The sequence below is a fragment of the Lagenorhynchus albirostris genome, chromosome 2 (assembly GCF_949774975.1).
Source record: "Lagenorhynchus albirostris chromosome 2, mLagAlb1.1, whole genome shotgun sequence".
In the NCBI taxonomy this organism is placed as follows: Eukaryota; Metazoa; Chordata; class Mammalia; order Artiodactyla; family Delphinidae; genus Lagenorhynchus; species Lagenorhynchus albirostris.
Genome location: NC_083096.1, coordinates 173,354,050 through 173,367,046, shown reverse-complemented (window position 1 = coordinate 173,367,046; position 12,997 = coordinate 173,354,050). Strand labels below are relative to the sequence as shown.

The following is a 12,997-nucleotide window of genomic DNA, read 5'->3' as shown; positions in this document are numbered from 1 at the left end:
CTAGGGAAGCCCCTGAATAGGGATTCTTAGGGAGGAGGGTAAGGAAGGGTAATACACAGGTGTGCTGAGCCACGCATCGGATGTGCAGCCAGGGTTGAGAACCGCTGCCCTAGCTGGAAGGGCAAACATCTCACCCCTTGCTCAGCAGAGGTGGTCTAATAGAAAGAAAAGGCTTGGGGCACTGGGGGCCAGGAACCCAGAGTTTTGGCCCTAGCTCTTTCACCCTTTGCTATGTCATCTTGAGTAACTTTCTGCTCCTTCCTGGGCCTCAGTTTCCCCATAGGTACTCTGAGGAGGTTGGCGTAGAAGAGTGGATTTCAAGCTCGGCTCATGGAGGCCTCTGAGCCTCCTCCCTGGTTTGACAAGGCACCTCCCCTTCTGTCTCTACCAGATTTTGTTTGCTGTAAAGCTCCAACCTGCCTGTGCAGAGAGCTGGGCTCTGGGAGGTGGACGCATCTTTAACTCTCTTAACTACTTGAACTTTGTAAAAAGTGTTTGTGTGACTGCCATTTTCCAGGGGCAGGAAGACGTGGAATTAAGGAGGGGCAGTGACTTCCTGAACTGTGTTCTGTTGGTGAGGCCAGTGCAGTCGGGGATCTGGGAGCCTCACTGAAGAGGGAGGGGCAGCTGGTACCCAGAGCCTGAGCTGTTGGGGCCTTGGTCTCCTCGGCTCCTATGGGCCAATTTGCTGGGGACCTTGGTGGTCAGCTTGTCAACTTTCCCGTTTTCAGCCACAAAGACCTTTGCTGTCAATTCCATGGCTCTGAAATGTCTGATTTTGTTTTCCCAGAGGTGGAGGCCCTGAGCCCTTGAAGGGAGAGAGTGGGTTTCAGTTTGCAAGGGAGTGGGGACAGAAATGGCTGTGAGTCCTGGCTCTGTCACTCACCAGCTGTGTGACTTTGAGCAAGTCACCTGTCATCTCTGGGCCTCAGTTTTCTTATCTGTAAAGTGGGGGAAATAGTACTGACGTCCTATGACTAGGAGAGCCGTCTTCATCACCCTTGTCGCCACCATCATCCTCACCATTGAAGGGGTGGCATGACTCTAAAGGAAGACCTGACCTATCTTGATTCCCAGGAGGGTGTGAGCTTGCATTGAGTCACTCCCACACTCCCGGGGGACTAGGGTGCACTGTTTCTGAGACAGTCCATCCTTAGCCATGGTCCTCAGACTTCACTGGGTATCAGTGTGGTTTAAAATGCAGGTTCCATGGGCTTCCTTGGTGGTGCAGTGGTTGAGAGTCCGCCTGCCGATGCAGGGGACACGGGTTCATGCCCCGGTCTGGGAAGATCCCACATGCCGTGGAGCGGCTGGGCCCGTGAGCCATGGCCGCTGAGCCTGCGCGTCCAGAACCTGTGCTCTGCAACGGGAGAGGCCACAACAGTGAGAGGCCCGCATACCGCAAAAAAAAAAAAAAAAAATTAAAAATAAAATAAAATGCAGGTTCCGGAGCTCTGACTGCAGAACTTATGGTTCTGGAATCTGCATTTGCAACAGCTAGATCTGAAGTTGACCACTGTGAGGGTGACCAGCTGTCCCAGTTTGCCCAAGACTTTCTAGGTTTTAGCATGGAATGTCCTGCACCCCAGGAAATGCCTCAGTCCCTGGCAAACCAGAACTGTTGGTCATCCCATCATGTTTTCCCCACTGTGCACCAGCTCCTAGGCTGGCTGTACTACTGGATCAGTTGGGCCCTTGGGCTGGCTAGAAGGGCTCAGGGCTGGGGAGGGTCTTGGACTGTCCTACTCATTGGGAGAGGACGAGGTCCCCAGCCACAAGTGCCTCTAGGACTGGGCTGGGGACGCTGTCTAGAGCAGCATGCCGCACTCGGGGTGGCCTGGCTGGAGGAAGAACTTCATCCTCGTGAGCCTCTGGCCGCTTTCCCTGTCCTCCAGGAAATGGGGAATCCAGATCCTCCTGTACCTGACACAGCCTCTCCGCCTAGAAACCTCCCCTTTGACCTTCCTAACACACGGCTGTAGGATGGAGCATGAGTACGAGACTGGGAGTCTAGGGCCCTGTCTTCTAGTCTCTCCTCTTCTGGGCCTGTTTCCCCAGCAGTGAAATGAGGGCATGGGTTCAGGTGCCTCCAAATTTTACTCATCCCCAGTGTTTACTCACACTCCTTTCGTCTTCTCATCACCCCACTCTATAGATGTAGACACTGAGGCACAGGGAGGCCAAGTCACTTCCTCAAGGTCACACAGCTAGTGAGTGGTGGGCCTGGGATTTGAACCCAGGCTTCCTGCCCCCAGAGTCCACAGGCTCAGCCACCTTGTCATGGTTCCACTGTGTTGCCTCTCCTAATCAGGAACCATCGCTGGCTTCCCATGACATAGGGGTGAAATGAAAATGAGCTCGTTGCAGCCTGAGTTTGCACTTGACCTCCTAAGGCTCTGCAGTGGAAACCCCTTCCCCTTAGATGTGTCTCTTCCTTGTCCTCGGCTTCCCTGCCTTCCTCCGGGAAGCCTTCCCCAGACACCCCAGTAACCCCTCTCAAGCTGCTCCCATCCACCCATTTCCTGTGCCCTAATTTACCCTAGTGACCCCTTCCCCAGTCCTGGGCCGGTGGTTTTCCAAAAGACTTGCCCATCTATTATCGTGCTCGAGCCTCACAATTGCCTGTGAGGATGGCCCAGTAGGTGTCATTATCCCACTTTACAGGTGAGGTAACAGGGCCCGGGGAGGCTAGGTGATCTGTTCAAGGTCGCCTGGCTGATGGGCCACCCAGCCCAGGCTAGAACCTGACTCTTGACCTTGGTCCTGGCTCTACCAAGCTCTCAGCTTCTTTGGGTCCCTCCTGGGCAGGGGCACTTCTATCTTCATCAGGGGTCCCCTGGTGCCTCATACAAGCCCCAGGCCAGGGAGGTGCAGGGGAGCTGGGCTGAGATACCCCAAACCAGAGGCTGGGGCCTGGGAACTGGGTGGGCTTCGTACCAGGAGGACCACCCAAGGCGCTCCGCTCTAGCTTGTGTTTGGGGGGAGGATGCTGGGGGCCCTTCGTACCCGGGTCTATCTCCATGAGGCTCTGTCTCTCTGTCTCTCCATATCTTTTCATGTCCCTTTGTCACTGTCTCTGTGTCCCCATGTCTCTCTATCTAGATTCTCACACACCCAGGGCACAATAGGACAGAGCCCTGGAAATGACAGCTTCGGGAGGAGGGTTGCCAGATAAAATCCAGGATGCCTCGTTAAATTTGAAATCCAGATGAACAATGAATACTTTTTTAGTGTAAGTATGTCCCAGATATTTCATGGGACATACTTATACTAAAACAATTGTTTGTTGTTTATCTGAAATTCCAGTCCGACTGGGTGTTCCGTATTTTATTAAATCTGGCAGCCCTGCTTGGAAGGAGACACAGGTGTGTCAGCCCCTCCCACGTGGTGAGGATACCTGGCAGGGCCAAGCCCTGGAGTGGGACCCGCCTGGTGGAGTACAGTTAGGCTTCATGTATTTCTCTTTTTTTAAAGGAAAGGCGTGTTGAGAAGTGTCAGACTCACGCTGGCAGAGGAGTGAAGAGAGTGCTTTGGAGGAGGTCTGCTTTCTTCCCCGTGGAGGCAGGGAAGGGAAAGGGCCTGGGTAGTGGTTGTGGCCAGCTGTGCAAGCTTGGGGAAGCCTCTTGCCCCTCCTGAGTCTCAGTTTCCCCATGTTAAGTGGGGATAATGATCCCCTCCTCCTGGGACTGTGCTGAGGATTGGATGAGCTGATATTCAGAACGTCTCAGGCAAGCCTGCCATGGTCAATGCTCAGGGGATGGGAGCCCTGGGGGTCATGATTACTGTTGTTATTACTCTTGGGTAAGAATGTGGACTCAGGAGCCAGAGGCCTGGGTTTGGACCCCAGTCCTGCCACTCACTAGCTCCATGACCTTGGACAGTTTACTTTAACCTCAGTTTCCCACCTGTAAAATGGGAGACAATAATATTCGCTACCTCCTGGGGTTTTTGAGTGGATTACATGACATAAGGCACATAAAGAAAGTCATATAGGGCTGGCATCTAGCAAGGGCTCAACCAAAGTCAGCTACTGTTAACTCCCAGCTGGATGTGTGTGCTGCTTCCTCCAGGAAGCCTTCCGGTTCCTCTGGCCCACAGTGGTCTCTCCCTACATGGGATCCCACTGACCCCTGACCCCGTCACCCTGAATCCCATCTGCTGCCCTGGGCAGTGCTGTCCGCAGCTCCCTAGCCAGACTGAAGGCTCGGGGGCAATGGGTGTATCTTCTTCAGCCCAGCAGTGTCAGCATGCACGGTAGGCACCCCACAGACAATCAGAGGATGAAGAGACTGATTTCAAACAGGACTCCCAGACTAGCTGGAGTGGGGAAATGAGGTCCCAGGCCCACAGAACAGCATGGAATTTTTAACCCTACAATTAATGCCTGGAGAACTCACAAGGGAAATGTTAATGAGCACAGAACCTTAGAATGTGAGAATGTTTATCTGTGTGTGAGGTCCAGGCTTGACTTCCAGGAGCTTGCTGTGAGAATCTGAGAGGCCTGGGGTAGTCAGGGAAGGCTTCCTGGAAGCAAGGGTTTGAGCCAGGGCTCAAGCATCTGAACAAGAGCTGCCCTCTAGCACTTCCCGTGGCTCCCTGTTCTTCCCAGGTCAGTACCTGAGGGAACAGAGATGTTTGAGGTCTACGGAACTCCCGGTGTGGACATCTCCACCTCTCCCGGAGTGGAGAGGGACCAGGAACATGCAGACACCGGGCGGTGGTGCTTTGATGCGGGGTTGCAGCTCATCGTGGTCATGAACTCTCCCAGCAGCGACCTCAACGACGGTCACGTAAGCAGGTCCCTTGGTCTGAGGGAGTGATGGGGAGGCAGAGATCTCACTCCACAAGGGCCCAGGGCCCTCTCTTTATCCAGAGTGCAGGGTAGCACAGTGGGTAAGTGCCTGGCCCTGGAGCCAGCCAGCTCTGCAACTTACAAACACAAACTGTGAGTCTGCTGGTGGGTCACATCACTGCTCTGGGCCTCAGTTCCCCCAACTGTAAAATGGGGATAATCATAGCACCTTCCTCCTAGTGTGGAACAGGAGCCAGCCTTTGCTCCTTCTCTTGCTTCCCAGGACCCCTTGTGAAGGGAGGAGTTGTCCTAGTTCTTCTGTGTCGGGCCTCAGTTTCCCCATCTGTAGGCTGAGGGTTGACTTGTGGTCTCTGATACTCTGAATGAGGGAGAGAAAGCAGAGATGGGGGAGGGAAGCCATTGCCTGGGGAGACCCCTTTCCCCAGGGGCCTCACCTTCCCCTAACCCACTCCCTTCCTGACCCCCATTCACTTCTCAGAGGCCGGGTGCCTCCCCTTCCTCTCCTCTCTCTGCCCATTAAGTTTGAGTTTAACAAGACCCAGCTGGAGGCAGTGTTCTGGCCCCAGGGCAGGGGGGGATTTAAAAAGTGGGAGAAGTCGGGTGTCCCTCGACACAGGGCACAGGGGACGCCCCCTAAAGGGGTGATGGGAACCAGGCCTTGTCGTGTGGGTGGCAGTTCCCCACTCCATGTCGGGAGCGATACTTTGGGAAACTGGCCCTTTAAGGAGCACTGACCATGCGCCCAGCCTGGGGCAGCCGTGACCTCCCCCGGCCCCGACAGCAGCCCTGAGAGGCAGGGTCTGATCCCCATTTCACAGGTGGGGCCACCAAGGTTCAGAGTAACTGTCCTGGAGCCACATAGCCGATCAGTGGGAAGGCTAGAATTCAGGTGTCAGAGCTGCTCGACACCCAGGGACAGGCTCCCTCCATCACCCCCACATCTTTACCATCCATGTGTCTAAATTATCCTATCCGGGGAGTTCCGTGAGGCAGGTGGGGCAGAATGAACCCATTTTACAGACAAGGAAACAGACCAAGAAGGGGCGTGGCTTACCTGAAGTCACATGATTAGTAAGTAGCAGAGTTGGTGAGAGTCAGGACAGAGGCCCCCGGGGCAGGGCAAGAGGACCAGCCGTCCTGTGAGGGGCCGCTCCTGGTTGCCCTGCACTGAGCCAGAGGCTGTGTGGATACCTCCCCAGTCTGAGCTCCCTGGCACCGAGGACCGCAGGGACTGAGGAGGGTCATCAGAGTGTCCCCTACTTCCCCTCCCCCCCTTTGCCCGGGATCCAGGTAATTTTATGCCTGAGGTGAGCATCATGGCTGGGGCTTGACACATAGGGGTCAGTAACTGCAGGATTTAGGGGCTCCCAGGACAGAGGGGTGAGGGGTCTCTACAAAATCCTGAACCTTCTGGCCGAGTTGAGAACATCAGAGCCAAAAAGGGAAGGTCCACGTGGAGGGCGGTGGGTCAAAGGGGTTTGGTACATCAGCCTGGAATTGCTTTATCATCATCACCATCTTCAGCCTCCCCTTTGACAGTTGTTGGGTGTGTGCTGTGAGCACCGTGTCAAGAATGTCACGTGCTTTCCTTTTTTAATCCTCATAGCCTATAATCAGTCCTATGGAACTAGTATTATCCCCATTCTACAGATGAACAAATGGAGGCCCAGACAGGACCGTAACTTTTCCCAGGATATTCTCACATGGTGGATGCAGAATCTGGGCCCAGGACACCTGACTCCAAAACTCTGCACTGACTCTTACATCACAGCCCCTGCCCTCTAATAACAGTAGCTGGTATTTCTTGGGTGTTTCCTATAAGGTTAGTCTTTTACATGGATCATTTCAAATCTGCACTACAATCCTCTGAGGTAGGGACCTATATAAAGCCCATTTTGCAGATGAGGAGACTGAGGTAGCTCAGAAAGGTGAAGGGCCTTGGCCAAGGTCACAGAACCCAGAGGTGCTGGGCTCAAGTCTAGGCCTGTCTGAATCCCAGAGTGAAGAGAGTGTCCCTAAAGCCTGCCCAGTCCAAACTCCTCATTTTAGGAATGGCGAAACTGAGATGAAAAACAGGAGCCCCAGCTCCTGTTCTTTGGAGCAGGGGCTTGCCAAAAGCACACAGTAGTCATTGGCAGCACCGGGACACACGTCTCCATGGAATCCCTCACAAATTGTTCCCATTTTACAGATAGGCCAACTGAGGCATGGAAAAATAAATGGCACAGAGAAGGCTAAAGGAAGAGCTGGGTTGGTAAACTCAACTTTAGTGCACAGAGTTTCCTGGGAACTCCTCCCCTCCTTGCCAGATCCCCCAAGACCTGTGTTTTGGGGCAGGGCTCTTGGCTTCAGCCAACTTGACCTTGGGGCCCATCTCTCTACAGGTTCAGATTTCCTACCATTCCGGCCAAGAGCCTCTGGCCTATGCGGTGCTCTACCTCACCTGTGTGGGTAAGTCCAGGGCCTCAGCCAATGGCAGTGTGAAATTGGTGCAGGGTTAAATATAGACCAACGGAACAAATGGAGAACCAGAACCCAGACCCATGCTCATGTGGTTATCATGTGACACTCAATGAACCTGGAGCCCTACTTCACACCATACTCAAAAATAAATTCCAGATGGGTTAAAAATCTCAAGGTGAAAGTCAGAATTTTAAAGCTTTTAGAAGAGAATATCTTTTCAACTTCAAAGCAGTCAGAAGTTTTCTTTAACAAGGCAAAACAAAAGCACAAGACTTTAGGGGCAAGATTGATAAATTAGACTGTATTAAAATTGAAAACTTCTGTACAGTGGAGGACAAGTACAAAGCCATACTATGGAGAAGAGCTTTGCAGTGCATATAGCTGACTCAGTGCTTATAGGTAACGGAGAATGCCGATCGATAAGAAAGAAAAACCAAACAATAGAAACAGGCAAAACAGCAACAACAATAACAACAAAAAAGAAAAACCCCAGCAAATCACAGATGAGAAAAGCCCCAATGATCAGAACTCAAATGAAAGGATACTTACCTTAGAAGATATCTGCGAAGGATGTGCAACTGGAAACTCCTTCTACCGGGGGTGGGGCTTGCGTTGGTACAAGCACTTGGAGAACAAGAAAGTTAGCAAGAAAGTTGAAAATGCTTTGTCTGCAGGAGGCGTTTTTAGAAGCAGAACTGCTGAGTTACAGGGAAGGTACATTTAAATCGTGATAGATATTGCCAAATGGCTCTTCGAAAAGACCGTACCACGTTATACACCTGCCCACAGCAGGGAGTGTGGGAGTGCCTTGCCAACACTGTACGTTACCAGCCTTTTCCGTTTTTGGCCAGTCTGAGAGGTCGCTGTCTCATTGTTGCTTTAATTTGCCTCCCTTTAGTTAGGACTGAGGTTGGGGACCACCCCACCTCCTCTCCCTGAACACACACCCACCCTTGTTCTTTGGAAAATACGCATACAGCAAAGTACATATGTATGTATGCGTGCGTGAGAGTATGGGTGTGAATACACACACATTAAGGAATAGTTACAAAGCAAACACCTGAGCAACCATTACCCAGGTTAAGAAATAGAACAGGGAACGTGGTCAGTACCCCAAAGTGCCCCCCGCCACCGAGCCCCCCTCTGATCAAAGCTCCCTCCTTCCCTTAGAGGTAACCACTATCTGGTGGTAAGTATTTCCTTGCTTTTCTTTATGGTTTTATCATCTGAATAGGCACACCCAAATAATACAGTCTATTTTTGCCTATCTTTGAATTCTCCCTGGGTGGAATCTTATTGTACGCGTCCTTTGGAGTTGGGCTTGTTTTGCCCCATGTTAGCTTTGTGAGTTTCATGCACTTATTGCATGGTGGGTGGGTGCCTTTTCACATGTTTAAAAATCATTTCAAATCTCTCTCTCTCTCTCTCTCCCTTGAAGGTTTCATTTGTATTGTAAAATCTCCTCCACTTTCTAGGGAGAAAGGTTAAGACAGTGGGATGGAGGCTGGGATTTAGGGAGAAGCTGAGGCTCAGAGAAGCCACATAGCCTATAGGTGCCAGAGCCTAGATTCACATCCATGACTATCTAACACCAAAGTCCAGGCTCACTGCCCCATCCCGAGGAGACCAGGCAGCTTCATACAGACCAAGAATGTCCAGGGCAACCCAGGCGCAGTGCAGGGTGTGCCCCAGACAGCGAGGGCTGTAGAGATGCAGGAGAGGGAGAGTTCAGGGAAGGCTTCCTGGAGGGGGCAGCATTTGACCTGGGTCTTTGCTGTGACCCTGCTTCCTCCCCAAGGCCTCTTTCCCCAGCCCAGGGAGGGAGGCTCCAGATGCTCCCACCTCTGGGCAGTGTCTCCTTGGAAATGACTTCCATTTGCCAGATGGGCCAAGACCGAGGCTAAAATGTGGAGGTCATAGGCCTGTGCTGGGCCCCTGAAAACACTGTCGTGACTTACCTTCTGCCCTCTCCTTGCAGATATCACCCTGGATTGTGACCTGAACTGTGAAGGCAGATGGGATAGGGGCTTTGTGGACAAGGTAGGCTATCTCTGGGCCCAGAAAGGGGCATGGAGTTTGGAGCTGCTCTAGGCCGGGTTAAGAGGAGGGAGACCATTATAGGTATCCCCCTGCCTCCCAGCTGATGTCAAGGCCAGTGGAGCCAGATAGGAACCAGGCATGGCTGGGGATCTTCTGGGAGAAAAATCATCACCAAGAGTTTTCAAGCACACATGTGCCCAGCCCTGGGCTAGGCCTTCCTTTCTGGGGAAAAGTCCTTCTGGATTTTCAATCTAGGTTGGGGGTTGGCAAACTTTTTCTGTAAGAGCAAGATAGTAAATATTTTAGGCTTTGCGAGTCATCCTGTCTCTCTTGCAATTACTTGATTCTGCCATTGTAGGATGAAAGAGATAGTACAGAAACAAATGGATGTGACAGTGTTTCAATAAAACTTTATTTAAAAAAACAAGTAGTGGGCCAGATTTGGCCCACGGGCAGTAGTGTGCTGACCCCCTAATCTAGGTGAAAAGGGAAATCTACCAAGGCTGAAACTGTAAAAGAACTTTGGGCTGAATTGTGGTGGCACTTAATGCATTGGGAGTTCAGCGGAGAAGGGCAAGGTGGGCTTTGGGAGCAAGAAAGACTTCCCTTGAAGTCCCTGTGCGCTGGGCTCCAAAGCGATGCAAGACGGAGGGCATTTCAGGTGGAGGGAACAGCAGAAGCTAAGGCCTGGAGAAAGGAATGGATCTTATCAGGAAGTTGCCTATTGGAAAGAGGATGTTGGCTGGAGACATAACACGGGCAGCCATGACAGACAGCTGTGTCGTTTGAACTTGATGGTGTGGGCAGTAGGGAGCTATTGCCGTTTCTTGAGCAGGAGTGGACCTATCATCACAGGGCAGGGTGAAGAGGAAGGGATGGGTTAGGAGGCTGGCCAGGAGGTTGCTGAGGAGGGAGGCACAGGTGTGGTCTGAGCCCCCGTCATCAGCTGGGCTTTGCCATTGGCAGCAGCAGTGGGTCTGGGGATCTAGTGGGTATGCAGCCATCCTGCTGGTGAACTGAACTGTGATGACCAGGACAACTGTGACTGGCACGTGCGCTGCCTGCAAGGCGAGGGGGGCACCGGGGCAGCCTGTGTCCCTGGGTTCCCAGGGTCAACGCTCAGCTACCCTGCAGGGATTCTGACCCCCACAGGCAGCTCTGAAGGCAGAGCTCAGCGCCAGAGTTTCAGCTCCCATACACACCTTGATGCTCCTTAAAACCTGCCTCAGGCTGGCAGCCGCCTCTCCCCATCCTCAGTGTCAGCGGGCACTCGCATGCTGGGGCCGGGCTCTGGAAAGGAGCTGACTCACCTTTCTCTCCCTCCAGGGGAGTAGAGGGTGCTAACATTATTTGAGCACCCGTCATGCGCCAGACTCTTTACCCAAATTCTCGTTTAACCATCGAAGCAGAAGGCCAACATCGCCCCAATTTAGAGACAAGGACGTTGAGGCTCAGAGGTCAGGAGATCCCCAATGTCACTCAGCCAGCCTGTGGCAGGTCCAAGCCTTCCGATTCCAACCCGAAATCCGGCCTCTTCCTCCTCCCTGGCATCGCGGGTCTGGGTTTCAGAGATGCCCCACGTTTTTGGTTTTTTTTTTTGCGGTGCGCGGGCCTCTCACTGTTGTGGCCTCTCCCATTGCGGAGCACAGGCTTCAGACGCACAGGCTCAGCGGCCATGGCTCAAGGGCCCAGCCGCTCCGCGGCATGCGGGATCCTCCCGGACTGGGGCATGAACCCGCGTCCCCCGCACCAGCAGGCGGACTCTCAACCACTGCGCCACCAGGGAAGCCCCGCCCCACGTTTAAGTCCATCCTGAACCACATGCACAGCCCCGTGAAGGGCGCTGCAGCAGCATCCTTGGTGTGGGCCAGGGGCTTCACACATGAGATGCCCATGCTACTCTAAAAGTTGGCACGATTGTTTTGGAGACAGGAAGGCTGAGGCTTTGGGGCGGGGAGGGGCTGGCCCAGGGCAGCAGCGAGCGATTCTGGGGCTGAGACAGGGGCCTTCACCTTCGTACCGCCCAGGTGGGCTTCTTACCACACATGCTTCTCCTGCACACCTGTCGTGTGCCAGGCACCGGGCTGGCCGCTCTATACTTCCTGGTTCTCTGGGCAGATGAGGAAACCGAGGCTCAGAGAGGGTAGGAAGTAGCTCACCATGTCACATGCTTACAGCCATCTTCGTGGTTTGCTCCTGATGGCTCCCAGTGCTTCCACAGGCTGGGCAGAGCTGGGGCTCAGAGACCCAGGTCTCGGCACCCTCTGCCCTGGGGAGGGCACGGGCAGGAGTCGGAGGGGCTGGGGTGTCGGAGGCCCCCTGAATTGCCGCCCTGTGTCTGGCTCCCCAGACCTGGAAGATATGTCTGTCATGGTCCTGCGGACCCGAGGCCCCGTTGCCCTTTTCGACGACCACACACTTGTCCTCCACACCTCCAGCTGTGACGCCAAGTGGGCACGGGTCTTCCATGCTTGTGGTGAGTTCATGCCCATCCTGCCCTGCCGGGGGGGGCCTCAGTTTCCCCACCTGGGGTGAGAGAGCAGGCTCTGCTTTGGCTCCTGGGCTGCCTTGGGGGTCAGAGGAAGAAGAATCAGCTGAGCGAGCTCCAGAGCCGGCCGGCTGGCGTCCCTGGCACAGCCGTGCCTCAGGTGGTTTCACCGGATGACTGAATTTTAAAAATATGTTCTAAGCACGTTTAGAAATTTCTATTATCACAACTTTCAAACATCCACAAAAGTAGAGAGAACGGTGTAACGAACCCCCATGTGCCACCCACTCAGATTCAACAGTGATCACTATTTTGCCTCTCTTACTCCATCTATCCTTTTCGGTTTGCTGAAGTATTTTAAAGCCAGTCCCAGACACCCTGGCTGTTTGCCTCTATAATAATTCAGTCTGTATCTCCCCGCCCCACCCAAAGAAAAAAAAACCCAAACTATTGCTTTACATAGCCACAATTCCATTATCACAAATGAAAGTATATAACGTAAAAATTTTTTACATTTTAAAAATACAAATGTATACAAGTAATAATATGATCATTTAAAAAATATAGAAGTATGTAAAATAAAAAATGAGAGTTTGCGATCCCTACCCCAAAACCTGACCCTTAACATGTGTTCACCGTTAACAATCTGGTGTGTGTTCTTCCCGACTTTTCTCCATGTGCACTGGATGAGCATGGTGTGTGTGTGTGCGTGCCGCGTGGGTGCGTGCGTGTGTGTGTGTGTGTGTGTGCGTGCTGCGTGGGCGCGTGCGTGTGTGTGTGCGTGCCGCGTGGGCGCGTGCGTGTGTGTGTGTGTGCGTGCCGCGTGGGCGCGTGCGTGTGTGTGTGTGCATGCTGCGTGGGCGCGTGCGTGTGTGTGTGCGTGCCGCGTGGGCGCGTGCGTGTGTGTGTGTACATACTCTGCTTTCCAGATGGTTCCTCCCATTGAGTTATGCATCCTACACAGCTCCCTGTGTATTTATTTAGCTCTGCTTCCCTCTCCTCCACAGCTGCATCGTGTTCCAAAGCATGGAGGTGCTGTAAATTATCTGGTCCCCTGAAGGCACCGTTTTTGCAGTGTTCTGATTTTACAACAATCTAGGTTCCTGGCGGGCAGGGACCTTGCTCACAGCCATATCCTGAGTCCAGAACTATGCCTCCTAGGTGCATAGTAGGCGCTCAGTAAATATTTATTC

At 53.0% G+C, this 12,997-nt stretch overlaps 1 protein-coding gene across 1 annotated transcript in view; it reads left to right on the top strand.

Moving 5' to 3' along the window:
* PADI3 (peptidyl arginine deiminase 3) overlaps positions 1-12,997 on the top strand; it is a 29,405-nt gene that overhangs the window by 2,900 nt on the left and 13,508 nt on the right. The window contains 6 exon segments of the mRNA XM_060142795.1: positions 4,610-4,790; positions 7,198-7,264; positions 9,255-9,316; positions 10,283-10,331; positions 10,334-10,384; positions 11,667-11,792. Of these exon segments, the coding sequence (XP_059998778.1) occupies positions 4,610-4,790; positions 7,198-7,264; positions 9,255-9,316; positions 10,283-10,331; positions 10,334-10,384; positions 11,667-11,792 (536 nt within the window).